The sequence below is a fragment of the Mesitornis unicolor genome, unplaced genomic scaffold (assembly GCF_000695765.1).
Source record: "Mesitornis unicolor isolate BGI_N332 unplaced genomic scaffold, ASM69576v1 scaffold3172, whole genome shotgun sequence".
Taxonomy (NCBI): Eukaryota; Metazoa; Chordata; class Aves; order Mesitornithiformes; family Mesitornithidae; genus Mesitornis; species Mesitornis unicolor.
In genome coordinates, this window is record NW_010171035.1 from 21,145 (window position 1) to 35,497 (window position 14,353).

Below are 14,353 nucleotides of genomic sequence, written 5' to 3' on the forward strand. Positions count from 1 at the left end.
CTCAAAACTGCTCGACTGAAATCAATTGCTTGTTTGAGCACAGGAACTTTCTCTACATCTCTACATTCACATTAATAAGATGGCAACTGGAGTGGTATTAACTTTATATAAACTCCATGAATTTTACAAACTAAAGAGCCATGCGTGGCACCAAATTAAAGAGTAAAAAGATGTTGCTAACATTTTTCTATTAAATGGCCACCATTAGATTAGAACTTGCATTTTAAAATCTGTATTTATTCATCTATAGCTATTATTAAAAGAACTGCTTAAAAGGAACCACTTAGGCTGATATTTTTCACTCTTGGTCCTAGTCCAGAAAAGATAACACAAACTCAGCTGTTTTAATTACAGGGAGAGGTACAAAATTAAGCACAACATTTACTTCTTAGAACCCCCCACATAAAATACTAAGACTTTAACAACCACTCCTACCTTACCTGAGGGATGCATTACAGAAGCTATTCAAAGAAAAGATATACAGCTAGCCTAAGGTTTTCCAGGAAGGAAGAGGCTCCTTCATTCCTATACTCCCTATTGTGAATCCTATCAAACTGTCAATGGAGTTCTTGGTTTTATTTGTTGGGGTTTCTTAAAAAACACTCTATACAGGGAGACAGCTTAAATCCTCTCCTGTAGTTGCTCTCATCTACGACTCGGTTAACAGTTTTCCAGTAGCAACTGTATAGTACATCTGTCCACGGGAGCACCGAATGCTTGGTCAGGTTCCTCAAATGATGATGAAGTTGCATTTGCTTAGCATCTTCAGCTTGGTTTTGAGACTACAACTTCTTAGCACAAAATGCTACGGCTGCTGTTGAAAGCTGATGTCAAAGACATCATTTCGGCTCCTTACGCACCACAGCTGAAATCTGAGCACCGAGAGAAATGAGAAGTAACAAGAAAACACATTTGAGAAAGGATGACATGCAGGACAGACATCTTCAAACAAAACAAGCAATTAGAGACCCAGTACACTAAATTACCCTTCCCTTATTTGAAATCTAATATCCAGGCTTTTCAACGCACTTGTGGGCAAGAAACTGTACACATGAAAGACGTGGGGTTTCTCACTTTGAGTATCATTCTTTGACTGCGCAAACAAGTGAAACCAGAAGACACGCTGCTGGCTCAAGACAACTCAGAAATGGCTCTCAAGAAAGAAACAGTGACAACAGCCCTTTGTTTGAGGAACACAAAGTTAATGTGTTTATGAATATTCATCTGGCACAATCAGCAATATATGCAGTGAAGCTCACATTCCTACGTTGAATGGGCAGTTCCATTTTCCTGGGAACACGCTCACTGCCAAAATGCCAGCATACATGCTGCAGCATCTCTCCCACGCCTGCCAAGTAAAAAGGGAGAATGGCTATGACTACACAAATTAACCTGCTATTCATGTAAGTGGGCTGAATCTTTTAAACCAGTTTTTGTTCTTTCTCAAGAAAACATAATTTGTTTTCTTCGCCTTGCAGACAATTTATGCGCTGCCCAAGTCTACCTCACTAGACAAGAGTACTGCTAACACTTTTCACAAGAAACTGACTGGATTGTACTTTGGCTTGATATCTAAGACTATCTTCCCATTCAAGTCTGCCCTCAAAACCGTACGGCATCATGAAATACTCTCATATGATTGTCTTGAGCACAGCAGCAGATGTAGGCCATATTTCCATTTCCATTCTACACGTCTGTGAAACAAAAAGACATTGTATCCAAGGGCCACCAAAACTAAGGACCACCAGACTACAGGTCTGTAGTGTGGCAAGGAACCAAAAATGACTGCAGGAACACAAACAAGCCTTTTCAAAAAGCTGCAGGCAAGGATGCTTTTCTCAGGTTAGTTTGCTCCTGACAACATCATTTTTAATGGCAATTTTGGCAATATGACAATCCCTACCCCCTGCCTCGAGTCAAAAGCCATCTTTTTGATGTTCATACATGAAGATGCAAGCATTTCTAACACTTCTGGTTTCTGCCATCTAATACTGATCATTCATTTAATCTGATTCGATGCAGTGCGATTCACAGCAGTAAAGGCTTGTTTCACACACAATTAAGCAATGTTCCCCCAGCAAAACTGACAGATAAATGCCTACAGCACTGGATGATTTGCAGTTTGTGGGTTTTTTTTTTTCCTTTTAAGTACTGTGGATGAGATAAATGGCCAGTCTGAGCCTTCTCTTTAAAAAACAGACTGTCAATATTAACAGATCATGCAGTTGAACCATACAGACTTTAAGAAACACTAGCAATTGAACATACTTAGTAAGAAAAGAGTTAGAAAACGCAATTTCTCAATTTCCATTTTCCACATCTATTTCTGATCTTTTCTATAGACAGAATATAGAGGAGGCAGATTTGTTTTCTACTTAAGTGTTTGAGAAACTACTGCAAATACGGAAATTATATTTCAGGGAATCAACTACTTTCAAATTAACGAGAGCTATTTTGAGTTTCATTTCTATGCTACAAGAGATGAGACATGAATTGTGAAGAAGGCTCACTATTCCTCATTTGGTTCACAAGTCAGGCAATGCCCACACAAACACTGTAATAAGAAGGGGATGCTTCAGGTGGATGGAGTATAGAGCCTGGCCTCCCTAAAGTACATTACTAAAGTCTAATCACAACTTCATCAGAGACCTGATTTACTATGTTTACACAAAAACAGCCACAGATGATGTTGTCTAAAGTTCTATTTTACTGACATAACTGTTCAGTTACAATACAGCACTATATAAAGGTAATGCAACTATCAGTGTACCTTGGAAGGAAAGCAATATGTATCTACAGAACAATCTGGGATAAAATTACCTTAAGGTACAAACATCAAGAACTGCTGTGAGGTGGTGCCCAGCACATAACTCTGCCCAGTCAGAAGCTCAATTTTACCAGTCCCTCAAAGCACGACTTGGATGCATTTTGGTACCACCCTGTCTACATGCAGAGCTCACAAGGTAAATGTGACAACCCACTTAAGCTTCATGCTTTTACTCCTGTAATCAGGAGGAATACTGGAAGTTACACAACTGCTTCCAAAAGACAATTAAGGAAGTTCAGAAGTTTGCAGCAAGGCATCTGTATTTATCAGGTTAATGTTTCGGAAAGAGCTGGGGCAGGAAATGACAGGCTCCTCACCACTGGATGGGTAAACTCCACATAGTCACAGCAGCAAACTCGAAGGTAAAGGGCAGACAGAAAAGAAGAAAGGTAAAGGCAAGGAAGGAACAGATTGACCACAGCAGAGACCATATTTTTAAGAACAGATGGCAACCAACAGCGAGGTGATACCAGGCACTCAATTCCCAGAGATTTGGCAGTCCTCAAAATGGCAGAATGGCTTTTACGGTAACCTGACTCCAATGCATATTTTTTCAAGGAAACAATAGCTGCAAAGATATTTTCATACACTGCACCGACTGGTCTGAGAGCTGACAAGACAGAAGGCTGAGAAGTTATAAGGATCAATATGAGTCAAGAAAGCTTTCTGGCATTGCACAGTAAAGACCCTAAATCTGCAGGTCCTGGGGGTCACGCAGCAACCATGCAGATTCCCTACCAACACCAGTGACTGCTCAGTGCAGTCATATTCATGATATAAAAAATATTGTTCATAAGAAGAAAATAATACAGACATACACACATACATATCTCAAGAAACAACAGAGGAGTAAAACCCCGAGCCCTCTGGAGTGTTCAAGAGCCTACATATGCTATCAGCATTGGATTAAATTTGGAGCCAATTGCTTTTAGACAGATGGAATTTAAGCAAGAAATCATGGTAATTTAGCTCTACCACTTCTGTTTGATTTAAAATAGAAACAACACAAGCAAACCAGTGTGTATTTACTCAGAGAAAGACGGATTCTCACTTAACTTCAAACAAACAGAAAAATTACATACAGCTTGTGAATTCAACTGTTTCTGGTCAAGACAAAAAACAACAAACACAAGCAAAAGAACGCCAAGAGATCCTTTTTTCTCTTCTCTCTAAATAAACAGAGGGTGCAACATGACAAAAACCTGCTTTTCAGATCTCGGTCATTTCCTAAAGGCATTACTGAGATTATTCTATCCAAAATGAAAATATTTCACCTGCACAAAAAAGCTGTTTTGTCACAGAGCAGCTCAGTGCCTCAGTGCATTGACTGTCAGTGCTTAAAAGTACTTTGCAGTGTCTTTTGCTGAAGAGATACGTAATAGGCTGAGCACTTGATTTTAAATGACTTTCAGAGTGCCTAAAGCAAGGCAGAAACACTAGTGCCTAATGCAAATATACTTTTATTCATGTTAAAGAGAGATGTATTTAATTTGAAAGCATATGCCTGTGTATCCACCCTACCTCGTACATCTGAATGACTCAGCACTTACCCACCAAAGCAGCCGTCACTATTTTAAACCACAACATAATGGGCTATGTCCATTACCAATAAAACGTTTCCAAATAAAGCATCTTGGGAAAATCACCATACACTGCAAGCTTCACAGACCTCAACACAACAGGAAATGTGTTCACTTCTGTTTTCTGCAGCCACCCTAATTTTTTTTTTCCAGCACACAAAATCCAAACTTCTGATCAGCTCAAGAATTAGGCAAATTTAATTCTCAATTACCAGAAGCTCCACATGGCAAATAATGCAGAGAAACTGGTCAGACATCAATTGCAAGACCACCAGGCAATCCGTGCTCAGTCTCTCTATAACTGAAACAGCCTGAAGTGAGGATCATTTCCTTACACATCCAGTAAGGAGGGTGCTAGAAATGCCCCGGGATGTAGGTAGCCCCAAAGCAAAGAGCTGATGGTCCGATGACAAGCAATTTAATCTCATCTAAATGTACTATTACTCAGCAAGCAATGTTCCCTGCTTTTCACCCAATGTCTACCATGCAGGGAATACATCAGCCCACCCATGTTTTCATGATGTGTGAACCAGAAACTTCCAAACGACCAAGACTTACAAAGAAATTTGTTGGTGTTGCTGGAGTAAAGATCTAGCACCAGGTTTTCAACATAAAGCCCAAGTGACCAAGTGTCACCAAAATGCAGTAAGATCAAAGAAAAGTATCAGGATAATAAAATACATGGTAGCAAAGTAATTTCTTATTAGTAAGTTCCCCAACCCACAGCTAAAGTTTCTTTACTAAAATACTAAGGTGCATGAGTTGTACTTCAAGCAGCTTGAAAAGTGGGATTTACAACCCAAAACCAAAGTAATGTTTGTGTCAGACAAAACTCACGTAACGCGCTCCAAGATGGTATCGTGCTGTATTACAGCCCTCTTGCCACCTGTGACAAGGTGTGTCTAACCTACGTAAGGAAACTTTTGCAAGACAAAGATTGCATTAAATTGTTGTCTCAATTATTCTTTCAACAGCTGATGTTCAGAAGGCAGCCTTGTTTCTAGGCAGAAGCATTTAAAGCACATATGTGCTAAAGCAAACTTTAAAAGCGGCCACTTCATTCAGTTTTGGAACTTTAGAGGAAACAACCAAGGACTACCACAGAGTCAGGAATTGGGGGTATTTGGATTCCCAAATTCAAAGCGCAGTAATGCAGCACACTACCACGGGATGTATCAGAAGAACTGGCCAAACCTGTACAGCTGCAAGGATTTGTAGTTCTCACAGGCAGCAGAAAACTGTACAGGCTGCACCAGCTCAGCAGAACCAAGGCTTTATTTTAAATACTACATCTATCTGCTCTAACGAATTTTTACAGAACAGTGAGGCTCATACCATGAGCAATAAAGAAACTGTAAAAGAGAAAAGCAGCAAAGAACCTAGCTCAAGACAACCTCAATATTTTATGGTCAAAGACTTCCCCAGAGACAGTGCCCATGAATTGCAGGGTGGTTATTTTTCTTTAGAAGGAAAGCACAAGAGGAAAAGAATGAAATGAGAAGGACATCGGAGCAATCACAGTGCTATATATTTTGATGCGAATCCACGTTTAGCCAGAAGTACCTGATGCAGTTAAAAGCAGTAAGGCTGCTTTTGGCTGACAGAAATTAGTTACCAATTGTTAGAAGCACTGAGGGAGCTGCTGGAGTTTAGGGATTCATTGCATTTTACATCTCAACTTGATGCACTGCAAGTCAGTCCACAACTCACACATCAGTTACAGAAGTGACAAAAGCTGCAGGGAAATAAACGTTGCTGCTACAGCAAGGACGATTTCAGGAACATGCCTGGAGGTTCTAGTCTAAAAGGAATTCTCAACAAGGAACACACATGAAAACAAACATGGACGCACAAATAAGATGCGGAGAAAGATAGGGATATACAAACTGTATAAGGACTGCTGTAAACCACTGACATCTAGAGATAGGCAAGAAAAATGCAGAATAAACTGTAGCACAAAACATTCATATGCGGTAATTTCTAATTTATACTTCACAATTCATATTTAACATACCTCATGTTTTTTCCTTTAGATTTTCCCTTTTGTGCTCTTTGTGATGCACAAAGACCATGAACACTTCATTCAGATTAAGAGAGCAATGGCAGGCATCCATGCCACGTGCTCAGATCATGTTTGACTGAAACATTTACAGCCTAGATTATACTGTAGAGTTCCCATCCTCTAGTCTTTGATTCTCTATTATATATTAATTTTAGCCACTGCTCTCCACATGGTTCAGATCTCTAAGGCTAGTCAGTGCCATGCAATTGGATCGAAAAGTTGGTATTTTGTCTGACAGCCAGTTAGTGAATGAAGTAATCCACAATTTAGTAAGCCAGTGTAAATCAGTCTTAATGGCAATCCCCTCCATGGGCCATCTACATGCTGCTCTGATATAATCACAGATCCCAGGAAAGACAGAATTAGATTGTGCAGCTTCTTACCTGCAGCTCCTTTGAGACTCTCTCTAAGTGGTTAGTTATCTTTTTTATTAGGTCACTATACATCTGTTCCGAATGCTGCTGGCATACACACTTATACACACAACTGCAGAAACAAATATAGGAACAAACAATGAACTTACAACAGTTTGCAATGAAGGGTAACAGACTTCAAAATACTTTGTTCAAGTCTCAATTTAGAGGGTACTAGAGTTAACTGAACAATTGCTGAACTTTTAAACACAGCCTTAAATTCGGAATGAGCTCCAGCAGACTCTTAAGTCTCCTCTGGAGGCCCCAGTGTGTCCATCCCACTCCCCCACCCCAACCTCACGTTATCTTACAATGAGGTCTCTTAACAGTGCACTTCAGAACAGCCAGGATAATTCTGTCAACAGCACACTACTCATTCTGGGGTTTCTCTCTCCTATGTGAATGAGGTCTCCATTAAAATAAGCAGGTTTAATGACTATATGCATATTCTAGGGCAAAATCCTTATTAAGAGAAGGGCAACACTGACAAGCAGTCATAGAAGCTTCACCCAAACCATGCTAGCATTTTAAAAAGAAATAGCATAAGTTCTAAAATCACAGACCCAAGATCATTACTCCATTCGTTGTTATTTAAATTCTAATAAAAGCCTACATTTTCATAACAAAGATGCAGAGAAAGAACAACAAAAATGTAATTCTACATTCCATGGCTTGGCTGTGTTAACTGTGGTCTTCAGTGCTTTAGTGTTTATAAACATTTTATTGTTCTCATACGGTAATATAACATCTGTAAAATAAGGCTATGTATTGAAATGTATTTACAACAGCTGTAAAATAAATACATGTATTACTTTCATCATGAAGTTACAATAAGGTAGCTGTCATTGCCAGGACTAACACCAACAAGCAGCTTTTATATCTCTTGAGTGCTTTCATAAAATTGTTTAGCTTGGAAAAGGCCCTTAAAATCACCAAGTCGCACCGTTAACCTAGCACTACCAAATCCACCACTAAATCATACCCATAAGCACCTCATCTGCACATCTTTTAAATACCTTCACAGACGGTGACTCTACGGCTTCAATGCTTGACCACTTCCTTCAGTGAAAAAAGTTTTCCTAATATCCAATCTAAACCTCCCCATGTAAAACTCGAGGCTGTTTCCTCTCATCCTATCACTTGCTACTTGGGAACAGAGACCAACACTCATCTCACTACAACCTGCTTAGCTGTAGAGAGCAATAAGGTCTCCCCTCAGCCTCCTTTTCTCCAGACTAAACAACCCCAGTTCCCTCAGCCGCTTTCAGTAGGACTTGTGCGTCAGACCCTTCACCAGCTTCGTTGCCTTTCTCTGGACACACTCCAGCCCCTCAGTGTCTTTGTTGTAGTGAGGGGCCCAAAACTGAACACAGGATTTGAGGTGCAGCCTCACCAGTACAGAGGCATGATCACTTCCCTGGTCCTGCTGGCCTCACTATTTCTGATACAAGCCAGGATGCCATAGGCCTTGTTGGCCACCTGTGCACACTGCTGGCTTGTATTCAACTGGCTGCTGACCAACATCCCAGGTCCTTTTCCACCAGGCAGCTTTCCAGCCACTCGTCCTCAAACCTGTAATACTGCACAGGGTCGTTGCGATCCAAGCGCAGGACCCAGCACTTGGCCTTGTTGAACCTCATGCAATTGGCCCCATCCATCGATCCAGCCTGTCCAGGACTCTCTGCAGAGCCTTCCTACCCTCAAGAAGATCAACAACCCAACTTAGTGTCATCTACAAACCTACTGAGGGTGCACCCGATCACCTTGTCCAGATCATTGATAAAGGTGTTAAACAGAACTGGCCCCAACACTAAGCCCAAGGGAACATCACTTGTGACTGGTCTCCAACTGCATCCATCGATCCAGCCTGTCCAGGACTCTCTGCAGAGCCTTCCTACCCTCAAGAAGATCAACAACCCAACTTAGTGTCATCTACAAACCTACTGAGGGTGCACCCGATCACCTTGTCCAGATCATTGATAAAGGTGTTAAACAGAACTGGCCCCAACACTAAGCCCAAGGGAACATCACTTGTGACTGGTCTCCAACTGGATTTAACCCCATTCACCACAACTCTTTGGGTCCAGCCATTCAGCCAGTTTTTTTTACCTAGCAAAGAGCACATCCATGAAGCAACCAGTTTCTCCAGCAGAATGCTATGGGAAAAAGTGTCGAAGGCTTTGGTAAAGTCTAGGTACACAACATCCACAGCCTTTCCCTCATCCACTAAGCAGGTCACTTTCTTACAGAAGGAGACCAGGTTAATCAAGCAGGACCTGCCTTTCGCTTTCTTACAGAAGAAGACCAGGTTAATCAAGCAGGACCTGCCTTTCATAAACCCATGCTGATCACCTGGTTGTCCTGTACATGCTGCGTGATGGCACTCAAGAAGATCTGCTCCATAACCTCCCCCAGCACCAACGTTGGACAGACATGCCTGTAGTTCCCTGGCTCCTGCTTCCAGTGCTTATAGTACACAGGCATCGCATTTGCTGACCTCCAGTCAACTGGGACCTCCCCACTCAGCCAGCACTGCTGATAAATGATTGCAAGTGGCTTGTTGAGCATTTCTGTCAGCTCCCTCAGGACACCTGGGTGGATCCCATCCATCTCCATAGACCTATGTGTGTTTAAGTGGTGTAGCAGGTCACTAACCATGTCCCCTTGGATTATCCCCTTCATTCTGCTCCTCATCCCCACCTTTCAGCTAAGGGTGCTGGGTACCCCGAGAACAACTGGTCTTACTATTGAAGGCTGAGGCAAAGGCGGCATTAAGTACCTCAGAATGGTCTTACTATTGAAGGCTGAGGCAAAGAAGGCATTAAGTACCTCAGTCTTTTCCTCATCATTTGTCACTATGTTCCCCCCTGCATCCAATAAAGGACGAAAATTTTCCTTAATTCTCCTTTAGTTGCTAATGTATATATAGAAACATTTTTTATTGTCTGTAAAGGACGAAAATTTTCCTTAACTCTCCTTTAGTTGTTAATGTATATATAGAAACATTTTTTATTGTCTTTTATGGCAGTAGGCAGAGGAAGTTCTAGTTGGGCTTTGGCCCTTCTCATTTTCTCCCTGCATAACCTCACAACATCCTTCTAGTCCTCCTAAGTTGCCTGGCCCTTCTTCCAAAGGTCATAAACTCTTTTCCCCTGACTTCCAGCAAAAGCTCTCTGCCCAGCCAGGCTGTTTTTCTTTGCTGCCAGCTTGTATTTTGGCATACGGGGACAACCTGCTCCTTTAAGATATCCTTCTTGAAGAATGTCCAGCACTCCTGGACTCCCTTGCCCTTCAGGGCTGCTTCCCAAAGTACTCTGTCAACCAGTCTCTGAACAGCCCAGCATCTACCTGATAAAACTCCACCTGATATCTCGGGCAAGCCAAATCTCCTCCCCATGTCTCTGTTCTGCTCCTCTCTCCTTCCATCCCTCTGCACACAGTACTGTGACAGTGAGCAGCTCAGGCCAGAGACTGCTCCCTAGGACATCTGCAAACAAACTATTTCCAGCAAGGTCCAGATCCCAGACTTGAATTCTGCAAGTTTTTAACAGCACTGAAAGTCTGAAGCTATGGTTCAGCAACACTGTGTCTCCACAGGGGAATCGTGACATTCTAATTCTCTACTGAGAGGGTGGTACAATGACAAACAAACTGCAGAGATGGGATTAAAACAACCATAGACATTGGGCTACTGGAATTTTCTAATGCAAGTGAGAGGTTAGGCACCAATTCCAAGCCTTCAGGGGCCAAGACAGCACTCTCATTCAATAACTTCCACTCTCAAAGTCATCTGGAGGAAGGTTTTACAAGTGAATTATCAGTCACTTTTAGAAGTTTGTATTTATTCCCTTTGACAACTCCGAAAGCCCCAAAACTACAGTGCTCATCCCTATGCAATGTCTGCTCATTTGGCAAACTATGCTATTTCTTAAAAATCAAGACACTCCACACCTCTCCTACTATTATATTGTAAAAATAATTGAGTACGTATAGCTTGGTATTATTTAAATAACAGCCCAAGTCATCGTGTTCCTCTCACATGAAGCCTACCAATAGCAGATCCTGTCTTGGAACAAGAAAATGCTAAAGACATTTTGGTATGCTGCAGTAACAGCAAAAAATTCAGTTTAATCTGGATTAAAGAGAGAAACACTGTTAAGAAAAGCCAGACTGATTTTTGTGATCTCTCACAAACCAGCTAGCTAGGTAATAACAGCAGATGGTCGTGTGTTTGTTTGCTTCACAACTAACCAGGATACTGACACCACCACAATTTGACCACTTCATTTGCAATGATGTACTTTAAAATTCAGTTTAATTACAAGTCTGCTTACTGTTACATCCAATATTGCTATACCTACATCTGCACCACGTTCTGTAGTCAAACACCAGCCTTTGTATGTACGTGCAGACTGTGTTTACATTTTATCTGAACACTTCTATTTAGAGGTCCCTTCCCCATTTTCAGATCCCGTTTTCAGTTCCTGATTGCAGGCTGATTCTGTGAATCATCCTTGCCCTGCTATTACCCAAAAAGTCACCAGCTTCTTGGTCTGTTAGCATAACCCAGCACCTCAGGAGAAGGAATACCCAAGCAGCACATCAGAAGGTGAGAGAGATGAAGATCTGACATGCATAACTCATCTTGAAGAACAGCCATCTAATTGCATTGGACCCGGGAGGCAGTTGTAACAGTTACTAGAAGTACAACTCAGCTGTTCACATTTTCCTCATCTCAAGGTTTCCTTCACATCTCTCTGTCCATCTACTTAACCCTTTTAATAGGAAGTGATTATGCACAGGCAGGCTTTGGACTCAAAAACAGTCACTAATCACGCTTTGATACCTTAAGGGTAAACTGATACACAGTAAATATCTGCGTACACACCTCTGAAGTTAGTGTCCTAGCATTCACTGCTGTGGAGTAGCCACCTACAGTTATCACTGATCATGCCCAATACAGTAGTTTGGGTATCTAGTAATATATTTTGAGTTTGCATTATGGAAACCTTGATTCCTTCAGTCAGCACTGTCATGGTTTAGACAGTTGTTCTATCACCCGACGACTCCTCTCCAGCCAGAGAGGGGAATGAGGAAAAGAGACCCGTGGATTGAAATAAAAACAAATTTAATAATAAGAAGAAATAACAGTATTAAGATAAAGTACACAGCTATACTCAGCTGATATACTGAGGGAGGCCTCAGGAGTAAGATAGCATCCTCTTGGGATGTCAGCCATGGAAGGAGAAGACGTGTCCCTAGCAAACTCCCTCATTTATAGTGAGTGTGATCTTTATGGTGCAGAATAATTTTCATTGCTTGGGGTCAACTGCCCTGGGAATCCGCTTATCCCAGCTTCTGCCCTAGTCTATCCCAAGATCTTGATCATCATATACCAGTGCTGGCCAAAAAGTAAAACATCTAATAGTAAAAAGCATCTTACCACTTTGTTACCATGAGATCAAGTGTTGTGGTCCTTAGAGAAATGTAGCTTTCCTGAACAGAAAACTGATCTTATGATTCTATCCCAATAAACTAGGGCAAGCACAAACATGATCAAAAAGACTACTTTATTTTCAGCTCAGTTTTAGTGGGGGGGAACAACCCACACACAAAACACCCCCATATGTAGCTGTTCAAAGCACCTCAAAAAACACCCAATTCTTCAGACTAAAGAACTAGCCTAGAGAAACAGAGAGGATCCAAACCCCAAGAGTGCTACAGACTCTCCATTATACTCCAAGCAAGCACCCTCATTAAATTCAGTTTTAAAAAATCAGTCTTCCTTCCCCTGTCAATCTAACTTGTCTAGCAAAGGTACACTCTAAAATAATTTTTTAAAAAATAATAATCAATTTCGTAGCTGGAAGAGGCTGTGTCAGAGTAATTAGTACCACAGACATCATTTTTAAAAGAAAATGACACACTAGCTTTAGCAGTAATGCTAAGCTACAGAAGATCTTTTGTTTTGGTAATAGTAAAACACATGCAACAGACACCTGTGCATCACTACAATGCTGCCTCAAGTGTCACCCTGCTGCATAAGGGTTACCTAGGAGAAACTTAAAACCCATTAGCCCTTCAATAAATAAAACTTTTGAGGAGTAAAGAGGTGACAGGGATAAACTCCTGTTATCTGAAAACCAGAACTAGGTACAGATCTACTCTGGGTATTAAAGCATTAATTCTGTACACCTGCTCTTTATCAGAGTTGGCTTAACTCTCACTGACAGCTGTTTGCACATCGGGGATTTCAAGCTGGGGAAAGGATTTTTATTACTAACACTGAAGTCTGCAAAATGTCTCCCCAATCAAATGATCACCTCAATTATTTACACACACGATCATGTCTGAGTCCTGATAATAGCAGCTCCAAAAGTTTGGAGAGGAAAGAGGAAGTTATTAGTAAGTTTTTAACTGGAATTAAGAGGGAAGACAGAACACCTGCTGTTCTTCTATCTGGTTACCTAACTCGGAATTTCAAACTGGAGACAAAGTAGCCAAAAGCTTGGGGGCAGGGGACAACACAGCTGAAAGCCTCTGATGAGAGGCAGTGACTGAGCTGCCTATGTTATTTCTCAGGTTGCAACATGATCATAAAGAAAACCAAAACAGCAGTGCTACTAGTTGTGTTGCTGGCAAGGGCAAGTAGTTTTAACAGTATCTTGGGTAGTAAATGCAGTAGCGGCTACTGGATTTCCACCCTATTTACCTACCCCTGGGATACCCATCACCTACAGAACAGGTATCTCCATTTTCATCAATCTCCTAAGAAACTGCCAGGTCTCTCACATAGTCAGCATTTTGGTTTAGAGTAGCAGTGTGGTTTTGAAGCAAATCCCCTACCACCCCCACTACTAACATTTAACTTTAAAAAAAAAAAAGTAACATAGTACTTAAAAGATTTCCTTACCTGTATATTTGTTCATAGGAGATAGGGATGTAGTCACCAGGACTCTGAGTTAATAGTTGATCTATGGCACTGTCCAACTTTGGCCAATATGTGCTCTTATAGTCTTCAATGGTTATAACATTCATTACTACAAGAAAAAGACAAAACTACATTTAGTAACATTATCTAAGAGACTGGAAGCAAATGAATGCTCTGTAATTACAGATCACACTGATAAACTGGCCAAAACCCAAAACGGGAACAGTTCACTTCTGCTACGATAACCTCACCTAAAACCAAAGCCCAGACCTGTAGCTTTTCACGTACAGAAAATAAATCAGAAAACCTGACAAAGCAGTGCTTGGACATTTTCTAAAGGGTCTCAGCAGCAGTGAAAAGCAAACTCCTGGGAGTTCTAGCATGACAATCTAGTAATAATAATAAAAACCCAGTAGTTCAGTCATTAGCTCAGTTATGCAACTTTGTGGGAGTCCAGAATCAACAATCAACACTGGGTCCTCACATGCAGGAGAACAGACCAAGGCTGGTACTTTTTAAAATATCCCTTCTCAGCAGATG

The 14,353-nt window shown here is 41.2% G+C and overlaps 1 protein-coding gene across 1 annotated transcript in view; it reads right to left on the reverse strand.

Annotated features, from left to right (window-relative positions):
• Positions 1-13,922, reverse strand: part of CACUL1 (CDK2-associated, cullin domain 1) — a gene marked incomplete at both ends in the record, with an annotated part of 23,264 nt that extends 9,342 nt beyond the window's left edge. Inside the window, 2 exons of the mRNA XM_010179874.1 lie at positions 6,853-6,955; positions 13,796-13,922. Coding sequence (XP_010178176.1) covers positions 6,853-6,955; positions 13,796-13,922 — 230 coding nt within the window. The remainder of the gene's footprint in view (positions 1-6,852; positions 6,956-13,795) is intronic.
• Positions 13,923-14,353: the final 431 nt, after the last annotated feature.